At 41.9% G+C, this 26,170-nt stretch overlaps 4 protein-coding genes and 1 long non-coding RNA gene across 6 annotated transcripts; 2 read left to right on the top strand and 3 right to left on the bottom strand.

Moving 5' to 3' along the window:
- Positions 1 to 584: 584 nt before the first annotated feature.
- LOC103990754 (NDR1/HIN1-like protein 1) lies at positions 585 to 1,549 on the top strand. The gene has a single exon (XM_009410009.3). It carries the CDS (start codon positions 692 to 694, stop codon positions 1,331 to 1,333), a length of 642 nt encoding a protein of 213 aa, XP_009408284.1. The 5' UTR covers positions 585 to 691; the 3' UTR covers positions 1,334 to 1,549.
- Positions 1,550 to 2,041: 492 nt separating this feature from the next.
- LOC103991118 (pentatricopeptide repeat-containing protein At5g04810, chloroplastic) lies at positions 2,042 to 17,087 on the bottom strand. Of its 2 annotated transcripts, none has more exons than XM_065160047.1 (10): positions 16,104 to 17,087; positions 14,979 to 15,106; positions 13,003 to 13,143; positions 12,494 to 12,580; positions 11,807 to 11,960; positions 10,849 to 10,908; positions 10,280 to 10,471; positions 9,906 to 10,201; positions 9,091 to 9,220; positions 2,042 to 2,839 (listed from the first exon to the last, which is right to left on the bottom strand). In XM_065160047.1, exons 1-10 carry the CDS (start codon positions 16,947 to 16,949, stop codon positions 2,429 to 2,431), a joined length of 2,445 nt encoding a protein of 814 aa, XP_065016119.1. In that variant the 5' UTR covers positions 16,950 to 17,087; the 3' UTR covers positions 2,042 to 2,428. The 2 variants fall into 2 exon arrangements, with proteins under 2 accessions (XP_065016119.1, XP_009408751.2); XM_009410476.3 differs by having other exon boundaries at positions 10,280 to 10,708.
- LOC135643279 (uncharacterized) lies at positions 3,658 to 9,084 on the bottom strand. Its single transcript, XR_010498200.1, has 2 exons — positions 6,199 to 9,084; positions 3,658 to 6,109 (listed from the first exon to the last, which is right to left on the bottom strand). It is a non-coding gene; the product is annotated as an uncharacterized LOC135643279 (long non-coding RNA).
- A 3,354-nt stretch (positions 17,088 to 20,441) lies between the features above and the next one.
- LOC108953370 (uncharacterized) lies at positions 20,442 to 21,420 on the top strand. The gene is made up of 2 exons (XM_065158419.1): positions 20,442 to 20,904; positions 21,052 to 21,420. The coding sequence occupies exons 1-2, from the start codon at positions 20,782 to 20,784 to the stop codon at positions 21,205 to 21,207; spliced, it is 279 nt and encodes a 92-aa protein (XP_065014491.1). The 5' UTR covers positions 20,442 to 20,781; the 3' UTR covers positions 21,208 to 21,420.
- A 975-nt stretch (positions 21,421 to 22,395) lies between these two features.
- Positions 22,396 to 25,177, bottom strand: LOC103990753 (small ribosomal subunit protein eS25). Its single transcript, XM_009410007.3, has 4 exons — positions 25,043 to 25,177; positions 24,887 to 24,961; positions 24,616 to 24,750; positions 22,396 to 22,715 (listed from the first exon to the last, which is right to left on the bottom strand). Exons 1-4 carry the CDS (start codon positions 25,043 to 25,045, stop codon positions 22,602 to 22,604), a joined length of 327 nt encoding a protein of 108 aa, XP_009408282.1. The 5' UTR covers positions 25,046 to 25,177; the 3' UTR covers positions 22,396 to 22,601.
- Positions 25,178 to 26,170: the final 993 nt, after the last annotated feature.

Consider the following 26,170-nt stretch of genomic DNA (forward strand, 5'->3'; position numbering starts at 1 on the left):
TGCCATGCACGCAATTGACCTATGGAGTCAAGGCTTTCTTGTTTTTTTAATTTTCTGTAGTTCTATTTTTTTTTTTCAAAATAGAACTACAAGTTTTAATATTATGAAAATAACGTTTTTTTTCTTACAAATTTTAATATACATTTTCCTCTAAATATTATATTTCACACACTTCCTTGAAAAAAAACTCAAAATTTTTTTTTCTTTAAATTATAGTCATGATAGATGTTTTGAATTTAAAATACATAAAAATTAACATTTCTGAAATATTTCTTACCATCATAATAAACAATAAAAATTAATGGGTCTTAGTCATGCTAATTATGTATATGATTAATATTAGTGGTATGAGAATATATCAAAGAAAAGATCTAAAAGAATTTAATAAAACTACAAATAAATATTTAAATATTTTAAATTTAATTATATATATATATATATTTTATGAATTTTAATGGTTAAAAAATTCCATATAATCTAATCCAAAATAATTGAGATTAAGTATATATATATATATATATATATATTTATATTTATATATATATATATCGTCCCATGATGGATGCTGCAGCTATAAAGAAGAACCATTAGCGGACAGCATCCGCAACCCTTCACCACCACCACCACCACTCCTGTGTTCCTCTCCTCTTCGCCAATTTGATCTCCTTCTCTTCCTCTTTGACTACATATCATGTCGGCGAAGGGCTGCAGCCACCACCACGGGCACTCGTACTGGCACTGGAAAAAGCGGTACCGCTACATCTTCTTCGGCGCGCTCTCCTTCATCATCCTCGTCCTCTTGGCCATCTTCATCATCTGGCTCGTCCTCCGCCCCTCTAAACCCAGCTTCTACCTCCAGGACGCCTCCATCGCCCAGTTCAACTTCACCGCCGGCACCAACCTCCTCACCGCCATCATGCAGGTCACCGTCTCCTCGCGCAACCCCAACGACCGCATCGGCATCTACTACGACAAGCTCGACGCCTTCGCCGTGTACCAGGAACAACGGGTCACCACCTCCACGGAGCTCCCCACCGGATACCAGGGCCACAACGACGTCGTGGTGTGGTCGCCCTACCTGTACGGCGCCGCCGTCCCGGTGACGCCCTACCTCTCCGTCGCCCTGGACCAGGCCAACGCCGCCGGCCTCCTCCTGGTCGACATCAACGTGGAGGGGCGGCTCCGGTGGAAGGTCGGCACGTGGACCTCCGGCCACTACCACATCCATGTCTCCTGCCCCGCCTTCATGGCGATCGATCACGGTAGCGGCAGCAACGGCGATGCACCGTCGTTCCACTTCCAGCACGCCACTTGGTGTAGCGTCGACGTCTGAGGCTCGTCCTGTAAGCCACTGACGCCGGTCATCACGAGTTTGGGTACTATACGATTGGGTGGAATGACACTAGGAGTGATCAACTTGTGGGTTACATGAATTAGCTATAGGTTTTCGAGATTGCAAGAAGAAATGGATTGGATTCATTCCAGAAAAGTTGGGTTTTCGAGATTGCAAGAAGAAATGGATTGGATTCATTCTAGAAAAGTTGGGATATATTCTAGCCTGGAGGTCACGGAGGATCCTTTCAAGTCCTTCCCCGAGGACATGAGAGTCGATATGCCGGACGAAATCCCTTTTGACGATAGCCCCGAAGCTTGTTCGGTGCAATGCCCTCTCTTACCAACCACCGCCCTCCAATACTATCACACACATACCGATCCTAAAGTTTCACCAGCTAAATTAAAAATATATTGGATGAGATAATAATATTTCTGACTATTTATTATAAAAATATGTAGTAGATTATTGTGTGATTTTATTCACAAGATATATATATACATACATATTTTAATGAAAACAGGGTCAGATCTTGAGAAGGGAGAGGCTCTAAGAAAAGTAATGTTGCTGATTTAGAGTTTATCCTCAGACCCCCTCCTATAAATAGACAGGTTTATGAGATACACTTACAGAGGACTCTTTAGCAACAACATCTACTGTGACTCAACAGAGACGCTATTTAGTAACACTAGGAAACACTTCCATCAGTGGCAAGAAATTGATAAATTGTTTTATAGACATTCTATTGTTTCAGAAGATATTCTATTGTCAGGCAATAAGAACAATAGGACTAAGATTATTATATCAGCATGGTTTTGTTGCTCTACAGACGTAATAAAAAGATAAAAAACATACATGAAAGATATGATAACAGGAGATTTAAAGAGAGCTTACTTCTAGCTTAAGCTCCGTAAATGGCTCTTGCCGAAAGCTTGATTATGCTCCATAAATTTGTCCGGCCGCATGTTTATGCGGATCAAAAGCATCTGGGCTACTCCTACTCCAGTCGCTGCAAATGTTCCGCTACTGGACTATCAACATGGGCATTTTCACCGATGCCGACGCCAGAACAAGTATGGTGCAGAAGTTGCTCACTTAATCACAAGTCTCGGGGGTCTCATGTGAAGTCCAACTAGGAGGGAAAGTTCTCTGCAATGCTTCTGTAAGTTCACCTCCGGTTCTCTCGATCTTGCGCAAACACTTGGACCAGTGAATAGCAGTGTCTAGATCGACTGTGAGATCATTTTCTACCATTTCTTTACAAACACGCAAAATTCCCGAGAATAAGTAGTCTTCAGCAACGGTTGCCCTTGACAGCAGAGAAGTTACAAGGCAATGGTATGCTGCCCTGTCAGGCTTTACACCTGCCAATTTCATCTCTTCAAAGCATTCTATGGCTTTTTCAGGAAGTGAAGCCCGTGCCCAACCTCTGATCAGTGTGGTGTATGTTTTAATATTAGGCCTCACTCCAGCGGCCTCCATCTCTTCAATCACTTTTGATGCTCTCTGCACAGAAAAAATCTAACTGAAAGCAAAGCCAGATTTAAATATGCCATCTAGAGAGAAGCTCTGGTGCTGATGTAAAGAAATCAAGTCACTACCATGACACAGTGAAAGCAAAGATAGAGACAAATCAACACCATCACACATGTAAATAGGGTTAGATTAGCAGACAGCTCTTGCCAGTTGGTATGGAGCCCATGTCATCTGACACATATGCCAACACATTAAAAGGCATGCGCCAAGTTGCTACAAAAATGAAAAACTTTTGCAGTGTAGAATGGTTACAAAAGTGGTTAAAAGTACAAAGTCCAAGAGATCATCCAATGACAGCATATAGAATGATCAAATACTCAACGTCCGTTGATAGGCATTACATATCTTGTCCTCAAAGAGTAAACTATAAGCATTTTAGGCTTCTAGCTAATGGCTTTCTCCGAGAAAAATAACACCACTTTTAATCGATTTCAATATACAGTTGGGTCGTCGCCCAAAAGTGACGCGAGACACCTTCACCACCTAGGTATCCCGAATTGCAAACGGTGGACTAGGAGGTTGCTCGGAAGTGGCCCAACTCGAAACTTAGTTAAACATATAGCTTTTAAAATATCTCAACGACGGCAAAGGATCAGACACATCTTTGTTGTTGTTGTTGTCGCTCCTTTGAGAACAACGGAACGCTTATATAGTTCTTCCATGGAAGACTATTACCATGATATCTTCATTATCATGAAAAGGTTTCCGAAGCATTTGTCCAAGACCTTGTAGTTCACTTCTAGCAGAGACTACATATTTCTTATTTAAGTGTCAAATGAAATTTCCTATTTTCTTTTCTAAATTTATGAATCACAACATCATTTTTCTTTTACAAAAATGTCAACCTAAACCAATTAGACAGTTGTCTTACATAAGATGAGCCATACATGACTCACCTAGAGCCTCAATGGCCTGCCTAATGATTAACAATTAGGCAAATTCCTAAGCAGGTGGGCAATAACAAAGCAGTCTGTTCCCCGACTTATCACAGACTTAACTGGTTTTACCTAAATTGTGAGACACCCTTGCGTGTTCGTCCGCAAAGGGTCAGCCTCCTCGAAATCTCTTATGGTCCCTTAAAGACTTAAAAAATAGAAGACGGGTTAGAGAAAACGTTTAACTTGGGATCTACAAGCAGCCATTTTAGTAAACAATTGATACGTAATGCAAATTATAAACATAGACTTCGCAAGCTCTGAACAGTCACGCGACAAAGAGTCCAATGTGGTCCGTCGCGACCAAAAGTCTCCACAAGTGCCCACATAATATTGCTACGGAACAAGACAATAAACAAGCCTTAGATACTACTCCAAAGGCCCATCGAGCCATGTGCCACTCTGGTAGTTCCTGGGTGCTGCGTTAGCTGACACTTTGCACCACTCTGCGAAGCTAGAAAACCCCCCAAAATGGCTACTTGGATGACTTGTTTCTAGGCAGTTTTGCCTCTACACAACGACTGCACACAACCTGCGTTTACAAGCCTGAAACGACCACAAAAGCCAACTAAAATGGGGCTGTCAAATCTACTGCAAGCCCTCTACATGTTGTGCAAAACATGAACAAAACCGAAAAACACGGACATACACAAGCATTACATCAAACACCCTGTTTACAGCTATGTCCATGACATTCTCCCCCACTTATTCCTTCGACGCCCTCGTCGAAGCCTTTATGGACGTTACATCTCCTCACCTTTGCTGAATCTTCAATCTTTTGCTCCAATTGCAATGAGCCTCTTGGCTCCCAGCTACACTCTGTCGTTGTTGTTGAGTAGTCGAACTTTGATCCGTCATATTGCTTCAACTCACCAATGACTCTAACTATGGTGTGGGGTCGACCGAGTTGTGCTGATCCTAGTTGGTTGCGGATCCTTTAGATAAAGGAAAAGACCTTCCTTGTTATGTGTCAGTCTCTCAAATGTCTCTTGTTGCTTGAACTTGCTGGATGCCTGTTGGAGTTTTAACGAGGATCACCTCGCAGACTTTAAAGTTTTTAGGGTCTTTCCTTCGCAAAATTTGCCCATCGATTCCTCTTCTACTTACTTATCGCCTCCAAGTAAGTTCGCTTCACTTCCGCTTTCGATTGACATTCTATTGGGAAATGAAGCGAACGATCTACTCTCAATAACACTTATTACCACTGGTGAGGATTTGATAACTGTTGTCTTCCACTAAGTTTCTTCGAAGGGTCTTTGAACCTATGCAGAGCTCCTCTGCTGGATAAATAAGAGAACTGGGGTACTCAGTTTTGCCCATTCTCTTAGGAGTTGAGAAGGCAAAGGTTACTCGACTTCGCTCGCCTTTGCTGGTTATTAGCCTTCGCTTGCTCTTTGCTCACACTTCCAAAACACTCGAAGTGTTTGCACTGCTTGTATTGAGTTAGCTACTACGATTCGCCTTCTTATTGTCACTATACTTCTGGAATGCAAGAAGTTTTACTCGAAAAGAGCAAAATTTTACTCTAACTTGAGTAGAAAAGGTATAGCACCGCGTAGTATCTACTTCGTTCTTTGGTCGAGCACTCCTGAATCGACCCGAAGTCCTCCACTTTATGTTATTTTAATAAGAAGTCCATTGACACTGGTCTTACAAAATTCTTTGGCTTCTACCCTTTAGCCTTGTCTTGGTACTTAGAGTCTGTCTCTACATTCTCCACCTCCTCGGTCCCTTTCATGACCAAGCGCTCTCCCTCAATGAGAGCAAGGAATCGATGACTCCATGGAAGTCCCACCTCTTCGGTACCACGGCGCTGCCATGCTTTTTTCGACCACCTACTTCAACACCTCTGTGTTTCTCCGAGCAGTTCCCTTTGGTCAATGGAAAGACAGACTACAACTCTTATACATGGCCTCCGCCATCATGTTGTTGGGCTCGCGCCAATTATGTTCTCCTTTGCTTCCTTGGTAGCAACATTCACTTACTCGACTTTATCCTCTGACTTGTCGGGTTCCTTTAAGCGAATATGAGCTCTGGAGCAATCCACTCTCCAGTCGCTCCGATCATACCTCTACATGATCAAGCCTCCCCATGGGGGACTCACTGGTACTTGCACTCAGAATTTTCTCTCGGTGGTACACAACCCCAATATGCTGATGACCAAGGCTTCCATCCGATGCAAAATTCGATGCACACACGGAAGACCCACCTTTACGGTACCATGACATTCACTCATTGAATCCATAGCCCTTCTTGTTGTCATGTTGTTCACCGAAGTGAAGCTCTTAGTAGCTCCCGATCATACCTCCGTATAATCTAGTCCCTCGTAGGACCTCTCCTGTGTGTGTTGCATTGCCTCGAACTATTCCACCATGATCCATTGCCCTATATCACCTCCTGGTGGCATCTCCATTGCATTATGATCTTTGTGGGATGAACTCGGACTGTGATCTCTCTATGAATGGCCTTTGACAGCACATCGTAGGGCCTCTGCCACCTTCGATTATGTTCGCTCCTTTGGTAATCTAGCTTCATCCACCTGCTCTCGAGTCACACCCAAATGAAACATAGCTCTAGGATAGTCTGTCGCCTAGCAGCCGGTGGACTTCGCTAAAGTTGGTGCACCATTGTCTGGATCCTGAGCCTCTGCCCCCCTAGCACAATCTCTCCAATGCACCACTTCATTTGTGGTAACTCGAATGGCAACATTACGATATATTCTTCAAGAGTACTCGCCTCCTGCGTTATATTGCCCCGTGCCAAGCCCTTCTGACCCCAACTTCGCCTCTACAAGTTGAGTAGTCTTAATTCCTCTATTAAATGCTTCACCGAGATAAGGTGCATATGCCTCGAAGCTCTCTTTAACTTTGGTACTATGCAAGTTGAGTCCACTCCAGAATGAGGGACCCATGTAACGACATGATCTCGCTCTTACCTTTGTAAGAGTTCATGTCCTTGACCTCTAAGGAAGGATTCGTGCCTCCGCTCTATGTTTCGTCTTCTATGTCGACTCCCTTCATACGACTTGAGCACTTCATCAAGTTCCACCCAAATTACTTCGCTCCTCGATTTGCATTTAGTTGATGGTGGCCCTTGCGCCCACCATTCCACGGGTCAGCCCTCTGTTGAGTCTGATTTCCACATCGACTCTAAGTGTGCCTTCGTTTGGTGTTGCCTTGGGGCTACTCCCCCACTTGATCTCACAATGCATTCACCAAAGCATTACCTCATGCAAGATCATGCAATGACTCCTCGTCGCTCGCTCGGTCCGTTGAGTTTTATGGAGTTATTGTCTTAAGATACCCCCTCCTCAATATGTGCAGTCCATTGCACATGATTATCTCTTTGGAGAACCGGGATTTATCCCTCCTAAATATCTATCCCATTGGAACAACTTCTCTCTTTACATCCTTCCCTCTGGAAGTTTCGAAGACAACCATCCCCTTGGACTACTTCGCCTTGCTGAATAAACTGTGCACTATTCCGTCCCTGCAAACGCACTACCTAGATTGCGACTCTTCGCCAATACAACCCCCCGCTACGCCCCTCAAAGCCTAGCAACATGATGAACTCGCTGCACATTTCAACCTCCTACGGACGTATCCTTCCCATGCTAAAGAGAAAGTTTTAATGTTCTATGGCACCGAGTTTCGATTACCTTGGGATGGCCATGAACAGTCCATTGTCCGCATACAAGCTCTTGTATTAGTACTAAATTCTTCGAGTTAGTAATTCCCCTCACCTCTGTAAGCTTTGCACAACTCTTTTGGTTCTTGAGCAACCAATCCCACCTTGCACGGTCTTATCCTTTGCCAAGCGTCCTGCTTGCCTTGAGCATTATCAATTTGGTTACCAACGTCAAATCATAGCTCGAACTCAGCCATCCTAACCTTTATGCACTACACATTCTTCTCGGCTCAATTATCCTCGTGGTGCCTCTCGCGTGAAGGGTTGGTCATTCCTCTAAATGTCAATCTCGGATGCCCGCTCCTCTGAGCGACTCCTTTCCTTACATCTCAATGCCAGTTTCCCCCAAACAGTCACGCATGCTAGCTACCCTCAATGCAACCCCGCTATGTCCCCCACGTTTACATGTCAAGTGTTTCTAAGCGTGATTGTCCCACTCTGATACCATTTATCATAGACTTAGCTGGTTTTGCCTAAGTCGTGCGACATCCTTGCATGTTTTTCCGCAAAGGATCAACCTTCCTGAAATCTCTTATGGTCCCTTAAGGACCTACAAAAGAGAAGACGAGTTAGAGAAAGCGTTTAACTCGAGATCCACAAGCAACCATTTCAGCAAACACTTGATAGACAATGCAAATTACAAACATAGAGTTCACAACCTCTAAACAGTCATGTGACAATATTCTAAAGTGGTCCGCCATGACTAAAAGTCCCCATAAGTGCCCACATGATATTGTTGTGGAACAAGACATCAAACCAACCCTAGACACTACCCCAAAGGCTCATCCGATCATGTGCCACCCGAGTAGCTTCTGGGTGTTGTGTTGGCTGACACTCTACATCACTCTACAGAGCTAGAAAGCCCCCAAAATGGCTACTTGGATGGCGGGTAGTTTTGCCTCTATGCGACGATTGCATACAACCTACGTTTACACTTGAAACGACCACAAAAGCCAATCAAAATAGGGCTACCAAACCTACTGCAAACCCTCTACATGTTATGCAAAGCATGAACAAAACTGAAAGACACGAATATACACAAACATTACATCGAACACCCTGTTTACAACTATGCCCATGACAAACTATTAAATCATATTGTGGAACACGTTCTATAATAGTCCCTTAATGATACACTCTACATAAATAACTCATACATATTATCTCTCACTTCTCATGATTTCCTATTTCAACAAAGTGTTGAGAGACAGAAAAGTATGAAGATCCATTAATTGGAGAGCAAAGAATAGACATTCGTGGAAAGCAACTAAAAAAATAAAAGGGTATAGATTTCCTTTCTCCACCCTTTTCTCATATCTTTTATTGATCAATTGGAAGCATCCTCTGGCTATCTGTTTGCTTACTTAAGTCTCCTAAAAAATGGACTGGACTAATAGTTGCATGACATAACTTTTACTTTTCCATCGTACTCTCTAACTTCACTCTCATTCAGCTTGCAAATGAAGTCTTTTATCCTTCTACACCAACGAAATCAATAAGTTCTTAACGCAGCATGTGATATAGTACTAAAATTTTATAACAATGGCAATGTTTGAATGGAATATGTCCTAGTGTAATGTGTAAAGCACTTCTGGTTACCGGCATATGACCAGCCTTGCAGCATGCATTTATTAAGGAAGTGTATGTATGAATGTCAGGAGGAACTCCATCTTGTTTCATCTGTTGCAACAGATCATCAGCTTCCCAAACATCCCCTCTTCGGGCCCATCTGCATAATGTGACAACTGGTTAGTCACTTTACTAAAAAAAATAACTGAAATAAGGACTACGGATCAAGAGATATACAATCTTCAGCAGAAAAAATAAATATATCTGAAATATAATGACTGCTACAGTAAAATTCTAACAGATTTATCCTTCAGATATCATATAATTCATTGTTTGGTTCATGCCTGTCTTTCCTAGATGATCTATTGAGTAGATTTGGTGATATCAATTCTATGTGTGCATTGACACTCACGATATGCTATAGCAGATGCCAACCACCACGCTGTCCAAAACACTTTCACATTTTAAAAAGCAAACAGAGAACCCCATTCGAAGTCTACTGACTAGATTTGGTGATATCAATTGTGTGTGTGCACTGACACTCACGATATGCTATAGCAGATGCCAACCACACACCACCCTGTCCAAAACGCTTTCACATTTTAAAAAGCAAACAGAGAACCCCATTTGAAGTAGTATTCATAAGAAGTTAAAAAAAAAAAAAATCCACACTATATATGCCTCCATCTCCAAATGAAAGAATGTGTATTATAAGTTATGAATTGTCTTCATGTACAATCAATTTCCATGTTAAAAAGAAAAAGATGTGAATACAGCAATGAAAATTAAGACATTTCAAAAAACAGTGTAGAGCAAGAAATTAGGATTTGGGTTGACAATATTACCCGTCAATTAATATATTGTAGACAAATGAGTTCCTCGCTATCTTTTGAGCACTCATTTCTCTTGTGACTGCAAGAGCACTCTGCATTCTTCCAGATTTGCAGCATGCCTTGAGAAGTGCTTCATAAATGAAAACATCTAGCTCTAAACCTGCTTCTTTGATTTTGGTAAAATACTCGAAAGCTTTACCAATATCACCATCAGTAGCATAGCCTTGCATGATTGTCGTGTAGGTATGCTTACTTGGCTTTATGCCAGCTAAAGACATCTTATCGATAACTTCAACAGCTTTCTCCATCTACAAAAAAAATAGAGAAGCATCCATATGTAAATGATCAATGTGAAAAAAGCATAAACTACTAACCATGTCAACTACCTTATGCTTCTGAACAAGGCCGTGAATAAGAACATTGTAAACTTCTACAGTTGGCACACAACCACTTCGCCTCATTAACTCAAAAATTTCCAAAGCTCTTTTCATTTCACCAGCTGCTGCAAAGGCATCTATGATAGGCAAAAATGTGCGAGTGGAAGGCCGATGCTTTCCTTTCTGCATTTCATGAACAATCTGAATGGCTCGGTCAGTATTACCCATCTTACTGAATGCACATACAATGTTATTATAGAGAACGACATCAGGTTTCAGCCCCAATTTTAGCATTTCCTCGAAAATGCCGAAAGCATTAGCAAAGTCATTCAATCGGATGAAGCCATTGATCAACATTGAGTAGGTCTTGTGGTTATGCTTTATTCCACTCAACTCCATTGTTCTGCTAACTTCAAGGGCCTTGGAAACTTTCCCAATCTGAATTTGAGCCCTTAATTAGCTGTTGTTTAAAGTAGATAGTCACAGGGAACAATGATAAAACTCAACATTTTCAATGTCAGGAAAAAATACATTCCAAAAGTCAAAAGATGAACTAAATGGTAGCAAACTTTCTTTACCTTAATGTACAGGTTAATAAGGCATCCATAACTGATGACTGAAGGTGCAAATCCACATTCCTGCAGAACACACAAACAGAAGCAAAGTTCAAATAATAAGACAGTTCAGACTACAAAATATCAGCACTAAATTTTAATTACTCTACTCCCCAATAGTTTGATTATAACTGTTTCATGCTTCTCTGACCAGTTAACATTTCAACTTCATCAAGCTACAGATACTGATATAAAATACGCATCAATGACGTATATCTAATTCAAATTCCAAATAAATATCTGAAAGATTAGGTATCATATGCATCAAATGCTATACACTGTGGAACCACATAAGAGCCATGAAATGCTGTGGAAGAACCATGTTCTAAGTTACAAGACATACCCAATTATATCAGGATGCTGATAAGCCTTTACTCTTTACAAAAATACTACTTGTGAAATGTTGTCTAATAGTTTTCCAAATGGTTATAATACTTTTTTCAACATTATAGTACATATTTGACAACTTCCTTTGGAGATATCTAAAACAAGAGAGAAAAACCCAAAATAGAGATGTATCATTTAACAGAAGAGATCTGCTACAACTGCTGGATATGCAATCACAATTATATACTACATCTATTTTGCATTCTTTCTCTAAAGTAAATATTTTTTGGCAACTTTTTTTTCATTTGTGATAGGTAGCATTCAGAGAGGATATAAATATATGCATGATAATCAGGTTTTTTTCATCTAGCTCTACTCTCCTAAAGGAACTCAGATAACAAAACAGAGATAAGGGAGAAAAAAGGAAGTAATTCTTTCAAGAAATACATGAAGATACAAGATATGAAGACATGTCCAGTTTACCATAAAATAACAAGGAGAATAAATGCCAAATGCCAAAATATCTCCATGAGCAAGTAGAAGACACCAAAATGATCAGAATTATAAGATAAACTAAATGACAATCTTAGTCTACCTTAAGCCTTTCAAATACAATCAAACATTTTTTCTCATCCCGAATATTGGTATAACCATCCATCATAGTGTGGTATATGTTAATAGGAGCATCAATTCCTTGTTCTTCCATTTCTCGAACCAAAACTTCAGCTCGAGCCATATTGCCACTTTGACTGCATGAGAAAATATTCAGCAAAAAACAAGAATTCTGAAAATTAATAACCAAACCATATACGTTGATTTAATCTAAAATTTTCCTAAAAGATAAGAATGAAGAAAAGATGCCTCTCTGTGTGTTCGAAATTGATGGGGTGTTTGCTATTGAAAATATAACTTAATAACATTTCTACTACTTCTGTGACTAAGGGTCCTTGCTATAATACTACCCAACTTCCAAAGATGCATGCCAAGATATCAAGCACGTAAATTACAGGATTCACCACAACAAATTTCTGGTTAGTGTTACTGAAGGTTTATTACATGACTTTATGAAGCGGATATTCCAACATGCATTACAAAGATTCAGTTAATTATCACTCTAATTTTGAGGAATCATGAATGTTGGACAGCAGCAGGTGCTCAAATGAAAAATGCATAACTAGCAACATGTAGTAAAACATAACTGGAGTACTATCTTACAAATGTCAGTGCACAATATCAAATAGCACAACAAAATGGTCATTAGTGTTACTATGAAAATACTAACCAATGAGCATAAATAATGTTGCTATATATGATGGCATTCAGGGACGCAAGTTTCTGCTTTGCCTCTATAAAGAAGTTATCTGCAGATCTTCCAAAGTAAGAAATAGCATTAGCGAGTATCAAAGCTAATATATATCTCATCACTAACTCTTGATTAAGATAGAAAAGTATTTGATATCAGAAAAATAAAATAAAGCAATATTTGAATTTTTCTATAAAAAACACAATCTGCCTCATCAGATTATGCATCTCTCAGCTGACTAAACCAGGTTCATGATATTTTTTACCAAACTCTACTTATTGTGACTATAAGAACTTTCAGCATAAAAGGCATGATCAACAACATGTATCTATGTAAAGTCTTCCATTTGACAAAATAACATTTATTATGTCTTAACACCAGATCAGTTAATGTGAATAGGGATCAAGATATTCATTGGCATTATAGGCTACACAAATTAAATGAAACAGGATCACAACAAACTATGAAGAACAAATGCTGATACTCACTCAACAGCATTGACTTTGGCAAAACCAGCTATAAGGATACTGTATGTTGCCACAGTCAACTCAATGCCCTCAGTCTTCATTTCACCCACGCAAGATAATGCCCCTTGCATATCTCTGGCAACTGCATAAGCGTGAACAAGGCTGCATGAAATGAATTATCTTCAATGAAGGAAAATGGATAACAAAATCAGTTAATCTAAGGTCCCTTTGGTTAAGAAGGAAAAGATTCAGCATGAAAATCCAAAGCCATGAGAAAATATTAGCAAAATATTTGATATTAAAAATTTTGCTTGGGTTGGTTTGGTCTGATATGGGTTATACCCTCTGGTAAGCTCAGCAGTAAGCATACTAGGTTTACTAAGTTGTAAACAGCCTAGTACCTGTATCAGGACAGTACATCATCCTATACGTTTTATGTCAATCCATAATGGAACTATATTGGACAAATCCATAGGGCAGTCACCTGCGGATTTTGTATATGGTGCTATCATAGATGAAAAAAGAGATATCTACAAGAATGTGAGAAATTCTTACAAGTCATATCTTGATTCTGTTGATCACTACTTGTGGAGGCCACTAGCAGGGTTTATCAAAGGATGATGATAAAGTCTATCTACACAATGTTTTTAACTGTAAAATCTTAAATTTGCAATTAGTTTGTGAATTACAATATCTTATATAATAGCACACTGGTGATCAACCTATTAAGCATGGGACACATTTTCATCAATGGCTATAAATTCTTAATTTGATATGTAATTCAACAGGGTGTGAGAGTAATAGGAGTCCACATGAAGGGGCAAATTTGTTTGTTAAGTTTAGAAATTTTAAAATTTATCTTGTGTAAGGTTCTTGTTTACAAGTTGATGTTTACATGATGACTTGCAGACTCATACAAACAAAAAAAAAAAGAATAAGCTTGAACTTAAAAGGTGAGTAATTTTGTTTATGTGCAATTCAATGCAAGGCTAAATTAAACAAAATATGCAGTAAAGAGACCCTTTAGTCACATGGGGCCTAGTTGTAGAAGCTTCAAGCATCAATAAGGAAAAAGCAACACAGAAGAAGCCAGAGAATTGATCACGGCGCCACTGCTTCAGCTTCATGCCTTCAGTTTTGATGGAATTGAGGGCTAGGATCATTGTCTTATTTTATAGGTGTAAAAAGCAATTTTCTTGGAAGATACTGAAAGTCAAGGTTTTCTTACTCAAGGGGGCAGAAGAGGATGTGCTATGGATAGACAGAAACAAATTACAGCAGAATTAAAAGGTAATGAAGTGGTATCTAGAAACTTGAACAGAACAGGACAGAGGGCTTTTTCTATGAATTACTATCTCTTAGTGAATTGTTGAAACTATTTCAGAATGAAGAAACTTCCTTCTAAACTAATATAATATCATGATAAACATTATAAATATCATACTGTTTGATAATAAGCATTACAGGAACAAGGAATTAAAGCAACTAAAGACTAAAATAAAAGGCACGAACATCAAAATTAGAATTTAAAAATAAACCAAAAAATATGCTTAAAAAGTTCCACTTCAGGCTTCATTAAGTTTATCATCGAACACAAAATTTTACCTATTTCAATAAAAAAGATTCGTTGACTTGAATTTAAGCAGTTTGTGAAAAGATTCAGATTTTTAAATCATTTTCTCCCTCTTATGTTATGTTTTAACACGAGAAGATTCTATGGCATCCATTGTTTAACAGTGAACCTGCAAATATTTGATCAGTTGTAGCTGTTCTGATGTCATATGTGCCTTTTTAAGTTCTGTAATATATTTTTGCAAAAAACATACAAATGCACCTTAAATACATGCATACGATGAGACCATTTAATCAAAATTTCTTCGTTTTCTCTGGTCTAAGTTAAACTACAACACATATAACAAACTCTATCCATCTCTGTTTACAAACAAAGTGCATTTGTTGCAATAGGCAAGTCTAATAAATAATAACAATGTTCATACCTTGTAAAGATGCGTTCATCTGGTTCAATTCCTCTGGCTCTCATGCTCTCAAAAGTTGCTCGTGCATGATGCTTATCACCCCTTCTTGCATAGTACTTCACCATCAAACGGTAATCTCCTAAAGAGGGCTGAATCATAAAGTACATCCTCAACAAACTTATATGAAGTCAAATATAGATTAGTTATGTTGGAAAATATACTGTCAAGTTTCCAGCACATTTAATCAGGTGACAAACAGTAAGCCCCACTTAAAATAGAGCACTGATCTTTATTTCATACTTTTATTTCAGTGTTGGTTATTAGTTTAGTGTTCAATACCTAAGTACATACAGTCATAAATTCTAGAGTACCCCTACTCCTTATTTTTATTTGCTTTAGTTTCAATAACAATTTAAATTGAGCACTGGATCATCAATCTATAGGATCACAAATTTCTACCTAGTAATGGGGATATCTCCAAATCTGACATATTCCAATCTAAGATTCTGAATCAACAACAAAGTGTTTTTTATTATTTTTACCTTTTTTAGTCATTAATTGCTGTCTAGATATTTAAAACATGAGTACCTATCTATTGTCATAACGTACTGCAAGCTCCAAATTTGTTTTTTAGCTTGGTTCAAAACCAAAATTGAATCAGATCACTGACTTATGGATTTATATTTGTCTACCTCAGCAAGTATTCTTTTAAAATTTCCGTTGAACATAACCAGATCTGACAATAAATTAGGTAAAAATATTTCCTCAGCAAATATTTGAATGAGCCCCAAATTTTGAAGGCCATGTTTCCAGGAAGCACCTTTTTATTCTCCAACCATTCTTCAAAAATTTAGTGTTAAGTCTCTCTTTGGTAAACTTTCTTACATCACTTTTTTCTCTAATAGTATTGTGTTCACTAACGTAGTTTTAAGAAAAATATCATGATATGAAGATTACTACACGCTAAGTTTTCTGAAAAATCTAAAACTTTGTGCTGACATGTCATTATGCAAGTAATTTGTTCCCTCAAAAAAAGAACTACACTTTTTCACTCAAGTGTTTTTTTCTTACTTGTGCGGTTTCACTGAAATAATTATACAAACAATAGAACATCCAAATGAGAGTACTAGAGCAACAGTAGATTACCTTTGGTATTTTATCAAATGCTGACACCACTGCCTGCCAATCCTCTGGCTTAGTGTCCAAAACCTTCATAAACCTAACGCTAGCATTCCCCCTCTCCTCATGCCACTTTGACCTGTACTCCCTTCCGTTGGTCCCTGCCACCCACCTCGCCTTCTCCTCCTTCCTTGCCCTCACTTGACCACCATCATCCAACCTTACCGTCAAGACTCTTCCATGGAACTCCACTCCGTCGAACTCCACCGCCCTGGCCGCCGAGTCCTCCGCAGTGGGGCCGCCATATAACAGGAAGCAATACCCAACATTGCGCTCGGGGTCATCGTGGTCCCTAATCAGCTCGACTTTCTTCAATGGTCCGAATTGCCGGAAGAACTCAGCGATCTCATTCTTCCTGATCCACTTTGGAATATTTCCAACAAAGATCTTACCTTTCACTCGGAATTCAGAGGCCTCGGCCGTGGAACCAGGATCAGAAGCAACTGAGGGAGGATCTTCGACATTGGATTCGGGTGCATAGGCTTCCACCGGAGAGGGAGGCAGTGGCGGTGGAGGCGGTGGGGGGGAAAGCTTACTGGAGAGCCAGAGTTTGGGGGATAGGGGGTTGACAGCGGAGGGTTTAGGGGGGTTAAGGGGGGCAGGGGGAGGGACTGCGGGGATCGAGGGGGTCGGTGCGGTGGGGGGTGGTTGACGGAGGGACGAGGGGTCGAGGGGGCGGCGGACGGCGGGGGAGGGCAGCCGGGTGGCGGCGGATTCCGGCGGGAGCTTATGGGATGCGCGAGGGACGAGGAGGCAGGGCTTCGCGGCGAGATTCGTATGAGAGAAGGAAGCAGGAAGGAAGAGCAAATCCATCAGCTGTTTGATCGGTGCACCGGGGTACTGTTCATGGCAAGACGAAAGGCTCGAAGGGCGTGGAGCGAGGCTTGGGGGATAACGAAGCTGATGACGGGGGGAGGGATCATGTGGCCCGCGGGTTTATAACGCCACCGTTTTGTTTCCTCTGTATGGAGATTATAACATCTCGTTTGAGGAAGGTTTATAACGGAGCTGATATATTCGGCCCTCGGATACTTTTCTGGGTTTTGAGGTGCAAATTAAAGACCCTTTGGCATGATTGAAAACCCCCCAAACGTCGCAATTTCCGCCAACACTTGCTCTCGATCACCGTCTTAAGCCAAAATCCGGCACCAACTCGAGCAAAAATCATCAAAAAGAACGGGAATTCACACAAAGCTCAAAGAAACTAAGAAAGGGAAGGAGGCATTTAACTCACTCCCGAATGTATCGTTGCCGGTGACGTGGAGAATTTCGCGTGTTGGTGTCAACAACCTTAAGCCGTGGCTTCGGGGCTAACACGGTTGGGTTCGGGTTCGAATGATTGGGGATCTTCCTGAGCGACCCTTGAGACTGTTGGGGTGGCCGACTGCGGTGGTCCGATCGCGACGGGACAATCGTTTCCTCTAGAAGGGAACTCCTCGCTTGGGCACACGGTGGGAGGCGCTCCGTCTTCGTCCCTGCACACAGGTCGGGTTGGGAGGCTCGACCCGACCCCTCCGATGATCAAGTCAGTGGATAGTTTTATGAGGTTCTTTTTTTTTCTCCCCTCCTCAAGCCGAACGCGAGGGTTTTTATAAGGAAGTTTACTATTTACTGATGTGTCCGCTTACAGGGGGGAGGCCCATACTTTCGATAGCGTCCGACACCAATGTGGGCGTTGCGTGAAGAACCGGGCTTGCCCAGGACGTGACGTACCCCGGTCATCGTCCTGGTCTGCCTCGATTAGTCACGTCAAGTCAAACCGGGGTGCGGATCATTATCTTGAAGGAACTGATGTCAACGCACATCCCATCATTATCACCACTATCAATTACCACTATCGTATCCCCCCCCCCCCCCCCCCCCCTCGAAGGAAGCCATGAGTGGTCTCGGGCAACATGCGACCAAGGAGCATGGCTCGGGCGGGCAAGCCGCACAAGCGTGGTCTCGGGCAACATGCGACCGAGGAGCGCGGCTCAGGAACTGTACACCTTGCCTTGTCCGCGGGGGGCTACATCCCGAGATAGCTCGAGAACTGTACACCTTGCCTTCTGAGGTTCTTCTTGGCAAGTCTGCCAAGTCGCTGCTATGAGTAAGGATCTTGGCATCGGCTCCCAGCTCGCACCCAATCGGTATTGTATTGATGCCTTTCCCTACAGGGCCAGCATTACGCTGTGGCGTTGATGGACCACGTGCGTGACGAGGGGCGAGTCATCAGCATTTTGAGTGACCGCAACGCTGAGCTACGTAAGCAGATCAAGGAGGTCTGTGCCGCCTCCGCCTCCAGAACCGAAGTATGCTGCTCGGCCGCTATTGCCTCGGATTTAAGGCGCGTCGCCTCTGCCTCCAGATCCGAGGCACGCTGCTCAGTTGCAACGACAACCTCAGGAGCCGCTCCCGCGCAGACCTCCTCGATCTGCTTATGCAACTCGGCGTTGCGGTCACTCAAAATGTTGATGACTCGCCCCGTGTCACGTACGCGGTCCATCAGCGCCACGGTGTAATGCTGGCCCTGTAGGGAAAGGCATCAATACAATACCGATCGGGTGTGGGCTGGGAGTCGATGCCAAGATCCTTACCCATAGCAGCGACTTGGCAAACTTGCCAAGAAGAACCTCGGAAGGCAAGGTGTACAGTCCCGAGCTATCTCGGGATGTAGCCCCCCACGGACAAATGAGGCTACAGCGTCCCCGTCGGACCATACTCGGTCCCCTCGGGACAACCCTCCCCAGCGGGCCACCAGCGGGTCGGAAGCCTGACCCTCCGGAAGCTCGCCCATCGCCCGAGCCTGGTAGGGGTCATTCTTCGTCCCCACTGGAAGGCGGCACAAGTCACGAATGGAGGGCTCCCGAAGCCCCTTCCCAACCCCCTCTCTGCTGGGACCGGCCTCGCCACGACCGAGGCTCCTCCTCGCCTGCCCAGCTGATCCGGCAACGGCTCCTCCTGGCTGGAACGCCGGAGTGTCCGATTTCTTCTTGACATCGGTCTTCGCCTTCTTCCGGGGCCGACCAGCCTCAAGTTCCACCGACGCTTCTTTCGAGTCGATCCTCGGCCCGGTCGGTTGACGTGGCGATGTGGCCGACGAGGCACGCCCCCCGCGCATGGCGACGAGATTTACCATCTCTGCACGAAAACACCAACATTGGTCAAAACACCATAAGACAGTTCTTAGAAAACCCTAGCACTACTCGCTACGGGCCTACCTCGAGGCATCGGGCTAAGACCCGCCTCGACCAGCCACTGCTCGGTCATGCTCCGGATGGCTCGGGAGGCCGGAAGAATCTCTTTGAGCCTCCGAATGTCCCTATGCTCCTCGTCGTTCAGAGCCGGGGCGGTATTGTCGATCGCGCGTGTCGCCTAGCGGAGCCCAAAGCCCCAGCTCTCCTTCTAGCGCCAAAATGTTGGTGTCAACAATCTTAAGCCGTGGCCTCGGGGCCAACACGGCTAGGTTCGGGTCCGAATTATTGGGGATCTTCCTGAGCGACCCTTGAGACTGTTGGGGTGGCCGACTGCGGTGGTCCGATCACGACGGGACAACCATTTCCTTTGAAAGGGAACTCCTCGCTTGGGCACGTGGTGGGAGGCGCTCCGTCTTCGTCCCTGCACACTGGTCGGGTTGGGAGGCTTGACCCGACCCCTCCGATGATCAAGTCAGTGGATAGTCTTAGGGGCTTCTTTTTTTTTTCTCCCCTCCTTGAGTCGAACGCCATGGTTTTTATAGAGAAGTTTACTATTTCCTGATGTGTCCGCTTGCAGGAGGAGGCTCGTACTTTCGATAGCGTCCGACACTAATGTGGGCATTGCGTGAAGAACCGAGCTTGCACAGGACGTGGCGTGCCCCGGTCGTCGTCCTGGTCTGCCTCGGTCAGGCACGTCAAGTCAAATCGGGGCACGGATCTTGGAGGAACTGATGTCAACGCACATCCCATCATTATCACCACTATCAATTACCACTATCCACCACAGCGCAGAGGATCGCCATGGAAGCTGCATCCTTCTCTCCCTCCTGCGATCGCCCTCCGGTGAGTTTGGGTTCCTTGATTGAAGATTCGCCCAAGGAGGGAGGCTTCGAAGCCGATGCTCCAAGACAGCTGCATCCCTGACACAGGAAACATCTTTTTTTATCCCAATCAGTTTCTCCCACGTAAATGGGTTCGTTTCCGTGGGTCGTCGACGGAACACGATGCCAACCCGATAATGTATCACGAGGAACATAATCTAAAATAAAACAATTAAAGAACTTTACATGTTTCCGTAAGGGTAATTTCGTAATAATGGCACTATAAACGGAATGGTCGGACCGTTTCGCCCTGTGGAGACGAGTCCGCGAGGGAGCGGAGGGATTTCTGTGAAAACCCTAACTGGGAAGAGAGCTCAGTCTGCCATGTTCTAAGCTCCACAAGGAGAAGCAGCTCTTCGAACAACCCCCGCTCCGCTTTGTTACCCGGTCAACGAGAAGCCGATTGTTTCGGTCTTCCGTTTTCTAAGCCGTGGCCGACGGTCTCTCTCCTCTTCTCCTCGTCCCTCGCCTTAAATTATAGTACTAGTGGCAGAAGGGAGAGGATAGCGACCTCACAGGTAACGCGTACCTGGAGAGAGAGAGAGAGAGAGAGAGAGAGAGAGAGAGAGAGAGAAGCTGTTCGAAGCAATGGCGGGAGACGATCCGACCTTCCCTGCAGCGAACGCCGACGAAGAGTTGAACCTCCGCAAGCCTGACGAGTTCCCGGTGGATTCCGTCTCATCCGACCTTGCCACCACCAAAGAGCTCAAGGTAATATATAGACATGTAGAATCGAATGAGGAGTTCAGATAAAAAATCATATGGAATGAGAAAAAGTAAAGGCGAGAGATTGCGATGATTGATGTGACTATAGTATGTGTATTTTTATACGCATCTGTATGTAAATTATGTTGCAAGGCGGAGGGCGAGACGAGGACGAGAAGTGGCGGAGCGGACAAGGCGGAGAAGAGCGACCTCGGTGGCAGCCTGATGTCCGTTCTGGTGATCTCCGGCGTGGTCGCCGCGGCTGTTGGTGTGGCATTTTTCGTGAGCAAAAAGCTAAAAGAAGCATAGGGGCATCGGGAAGAAATTTACCGATGGGATCTAATCGTTGCTTTGATCACGTTGAACTCTTACACATCTTTAAGATATACGCTGCTGTTTTATTTTTTCTAGTATTTTTACTGGAAGACAAATTATGTCTGAAGATCTTCCCTTTTTAACATGTCCTGTTTAAATAATAGAGTTTATAAGTTGATGTTATAAAATACGTAGCTTGTTAGTCAAGGTTCGTCGTACCGTATCGCATTGACGTACCGAACGATACATCCTAAATGTATCGAATAATTTTATATTTTTTTCATACTTGTAACAGTGCTATAATATAACACTGTAGCATTATAACGATATCGAACGATCCGCGTATCGATAATCTGTCGGACTAGTACATACCGTCCGATACGAGCGATACACTTCAATATAACAAACCCATATATTAAAATTATAATAATTAATAATATTAAAATTATAATAATTAATAATATTAAAATATAACACTTCAATATACCGTCTGATACTATCCCATATATTAAAATTATAATAATTAATAATATTTAATCTCGATATATGTATATGACTGAATAATACAAAAATAATTGACAAAAAAATAATTTTAACGATAATGAAAGATGATATTATGAGGACTATTATGGTGATGATTGATAAAAATAACACGATGATCAAACTTATCATGTCGATCTAAATATTGATGATGAAAAATAAAAAAAGATAGAGCAAAAGAGCAAAAAACATCTACGTCAATGAGACATCATCGCTCCGCCTCATCTTCCTCCTCCCTCCTCACGAATGTCTCATCGCTCCGCCTCATCGCTACGACAATGAGACACAAATATCTCATCGCTCTTCCTCCTCTTTCTTCACCTCATCAATGTTTTGATCGATAACGACAACACCAACCACCATGCCATTCTTATTAACCATTATCACAACTATTCTCGACACCATCGTATATCACCATTATTAAAATTATTTTTTGCTCATCAATTTTGTATCATTCATGCAAATGCTATAGCTTACTCACAATCACTTCTACTTGTTTTTGGCATACACATTTACAGACTAGGCAGACAATCTCTCTCGCTCTTTGTTCTCTTAAAAATGTATTGACCAACCCAATCAAGGTATTCCTTTGGGAGGCCATAATATAGTAACTCTCAGCAACTCCCGCTGCAGCACAGAAAGTAAATCTTAACCATCCAAATTTAATGACATAAGAGAGTTCAATGTGACACAAAATCTCAACATCCAAAATTAAGAAAAGGATTGATGTGCTTTAACAAAATAACTTGATTTTTTTGAGTTGAGAATGAAAGCAATGGTAAACTAAACAGCCCAAGCAGAAGAAACTAATCAATCATATTTGGGAGTTTGGTCTAAATGAAAACCATCTAGGTGTTGGTGGCTCTGGTGTAGATCTGCTGGCTAGCATGTGCAGACACCATCCTGATGGCACCCCTTGCCATCAGATCTTTGATTGCTCTTCGTGCAAGTGACCCATTGATCTGAATACAAGACATTTACATCATTTACAATGCTGGCATAATGCTTGATATACAAGAGAAACAGATACATCGAAAAACAGAACCGACCAAAAACAATTGTTTAGTATGCAATGAGAGATATTGATGTGCTATAATCGCTCTGGAAATCTACGGACAAATTCTACCGACACCTCACCTTACAACCACAGCATGTAAGCAATGGATAGGAGAGGAAGAAAACTAAATTATTTGTGCTACCACGTGTCTAATGCAAGGTTATTTGTCACATACATAACAATTTCTTCTTGACATATGAATTGAAAAGCAAGGTACAATAGAGTATTTCAAATTCATACATGTAATTTGCTGTTAGCCATCTCAGAATATCTCAACGTGAACAATCTAAGAGACCTTGCAAGTACATGGGTAGCTATCCAAATATTTACCCTTCTTTAGAGCTAACGGCAAACCAAAAGAGAAATGTTATCATGGGTAGCTATCCAGGCACATAGGTGCTTAATTCAGTATCATATGCTCATAAAATACCTGCTCTTCATATAAACATGAGGTATATGATATTTTAAATGCAATTGTAGCAGAGGTTTATGTGCCTAAGTAGTCGACCTAGGCCTTTTATTTCTACTGACTAACAGATCCAAACCATTCACGAGTTTGATTTCTACTGACTAACTTATTGCATACAGGTTGAAAACATGTATGCTTGAAAGTAGAGTTAGGCTTGAGTTTAGTTTGGATCATGTCTCATTTTTCTATTTTCTGGATATTTTTAGATTTAGTTAGTAGAGCACAAGGAGGTTAAAAATAGTTAAAAGTTTAATCATGTTGATTATGAGTTGTTAGGTCTACATAATATTTATCACATGGATTTAGTTGTGTTCTAAGTCTAATTTGTATCCTAGTTCGGTGGGTTTATGCTACCGGGTAGTTCAGTTCGGGCGAGTTGGATATGAATCAATATATATTAATAGGTCCACAATTAAACTTAGCAAAAAAAAAACAGGGAAAAAGATTAGCTACACATCACACCCTTCTACTAGTCAGTAGAGGAGATATTAGTCGTATCCTACATTTAACAAATACAGAACTGTTCTCTTGGGCTGCTGTTGAATGGCAGGGACAAGTTAACTACTGATCTCATACTGCTGTAACTGCTGACAAGCCACATGGTTGTGACCAACAGCATAACATATTCATTGCACAAGAATGAGTAATTTCCCCAGAAAAGCATAAAATGATTCTCCACCTAAAGGTGACTCAGAATCAACAAGTGGTTTGGTCAAAAGAACAGCAAAACCCATGATATAGAACAAGCATCACAAATTGCTTTACAAATACTTGTTGGGTTATCCTATCAAAAGAATGTCTAATTGATTTCCTTGAGATCAGTTAACAAAAGTGATGAAACAAAATAATCAACAAACCACTTCACTTAGGTCCACACTCCATTCCATAATTATTATTATCGAAGTGCATACTGCTCTCTTAGCTCAAGGATGCGTCCCTAACCATTCAACAGTTCCATGTAAAACTATCCTAAGGATCCACCAACACAATGGCTCTTCGTATTCATACCGATCTTGATACACGCACAGAAAGCAATCAACAAGGAAATATGTTTGATTAATCAGTCATCAACCTCATCATAGAACAACAATTCATCCCTGCAGCTGTCCATATAAATAAACTACCCCAAACTACACAAGTAACCGGTACATGATGATCCCAACCAAACCACTAGAAGACAGAGGACATCTGCTTTTGCAGAGTTACTATACCCTAAGCAATATGCATATTTCACCTAATTCATCAGAAATATCAATATATGACAATTCACACAAATTATAGCCACAAGAAACTAAAACAATGAAGCAGAAAAGCTTGAAGAAAATGGTATCCATACCCTCAATCTCTCGGACAGCACCGAGGGAGTAATCTGCTTATATTTGGGGACCTCGGAGAGCATCTTATCATAGTTCGCCTGGTCAAAGAGAATGGCATTATTCACCTTCTCCTTCTGCTTTCCCTTGCTCCATTTCTGCATCCAAAACCCTAATCATATTAATTTCACGCTCAAAAAATCAGCAAACAACTCTTACTTTCAGGAAAGAAACCCATCAAAAAAGGTGGACATCGAACTGAACCCTAATATAATCCTAATCTCCTAAGGTCACCTTCTTCTTCTGCTTTCCACCGCCGGATTTCGCGGGCTTCGAAGATGGTGGCGGAGCCTTGTCCTTCTTCGGCGCCTGCAGATGAGAGAAACAGATCGAGCTGAGAGAGATCAAAGAGAAAGAAGACCACCGATCAAAGAATAGAGATCGGATTACCATATCGCTGCAGACGTCTAGGTATTCTTTCGATCGAATAAGGGAGAACAACGCCGCCGCCGCCGCTGCCGAGCCGTGGAGTCGCGTATAAACCCCTTCGAGGGGAATAAATAAGGGCTTCGAAGACGGGAGTAGGGCTAGGCTGGGGTTCGGCTATCGTGCGCCGGGACGTCGATAAAGAGATCCGGACCGTTGATCGAATGGACACCTCTCGGCTCGATGGGAAGATCGCAGCGGTTCGTTCCTTCAAGATCCTACGGCCACGAGAAAAGGTAAGGGGGTGGCACCTCAGGCATTTCGAGCCGTACACGTGGGCTTTTTCGGTACATTAGGAAAAAAATAATAAATTAATGAAAGGATATTATTATTTGTAACCTTTTTATTACTATATCAAAACCTTATTTTAAAATATTTTATTATTTCTAAACTAAGTGAATATAAACATCCTCTTTTCTTCCTCATTCTCCTCTCAACCTTCTCCTCTTCTTCTTCTTCTTCCTGAACTTTTTTCCTCCTCAGTCTCATTTCTTGATCATTCTTTTTCTTACTGCTAATTCAACTGAGGAACTTAGGAATTCAAATTACCCCAAACCAGTGTAATCAGACTTAATTTCCCTTGTTAGCATGGTATTAAGTCTCACAAATTAACTCCTTGAATACTTCCAAAGGAATTAAGACAAACCAGAGTGATCTTTCCATGTGAATCAAGCCTGCCAACCCTCTCTGAGACTAACTTCCCCATGTTTGCACAGCCAAATATATTAGCACATCAGCAACTTGTTCATCACCATGTCATTTAGAGATATGCCAACTGTACCTTACAATACATGAAATTGGTAGCAGAGCAATGTCCCCCACAAAGATCACTGGGTGCAGACATGATATGCCATGGAGAATGTTGTACTCCAGCCAACCAATAGATGCCACCAAGTTTTGGTGTCATGATGATGGCACAAACAGTCTGCTTCAATGGAGAAACATCATAGTGTTTTCTTGCAACTACTCCAAATTTCAACCAATGGATTTAGTGTTCAGTGGATGCACATGATATTACAGCTTTGTAATGAATGCATGATTGTGAGAGCTCATCAGATAGAATTACCTACAGGAAATGCTAGGCTTAGTGTC

This window comes from Musa acuminata, chromosome BXJ3-7, assembly GCF_036884655.1.
Source record: "Musa acuminata AAA Group cultivar baxijiao chromosome BXJ3-7, Cavendish_Baxijiao_AAA, whole genome shotgun sequence".
Lineage (NCBI taxonomy): Eukaryota > Viridiplantae > Streptophyta > Magnoliopsida > Zingiberales > Musaceae > Musa > Musa acuminata.

Bases quoted from the DNA above. Each gene is read 5' to 3' on its own strand.
- LOC108953370 (XM_065158419.1), top strand. From the start codon at position 20,782: ATGGCGGGAGACGATCCGACCTTCCCTGCAGCGAACGCCGACGAAGAG. The intron at 20,905-21,051 runs GTAATATATAGA...TTATGTTGCAAG, and splicing joins CCACCACCAAAGAGCTCAAG to GCGGAGGGCGAGACGAGGAC.
- LOC103990754 (XM_009410009.3), top strand. From the start codon at position 692: ATGTCGGCGAAGGGCTGCAGCCACCACCACGGGCACTCGTACTGGCAC.
- LOC103990753 (XM_009410007.3), bottom strand. The intron at 24,751-24,886 runs GTGACCTTAGGA...TTTTGGATGCAG, and splicing joins GTGGAAAGCAGAAGAAGAAG to AAATGGAGCAAGGGAAAGCA. The intron at 22,716-24,615 runs GTATGGATACCA...TCTTGTATTCAG, and splicing joins TGCTGTCCGAGAGATTGAGG to ATCAATGGGTCACTTGCACG.
- LOC103991118 (XM_009410476.3), bottom strand. From the start codon at position 16,949: ATGGATTTGCTCTTCCTTCCTGCTTCCTTCTCTCATACGAATCTCGCC. The intron at 15,107-16,103 runs GTAATCTACTGT...TTTATGATTCAG, and splicing joins CATTTGATAAAATACCAAAG to CCCTCTTTAGGAGATTACCG. The intron at 11,961-12,493 runs GTTAGTATTTTC...TTTCTCATGCAG, and splicing joins AACATTATTTATGCTCATTG to TCAAAGTGGCAATATGGCTC.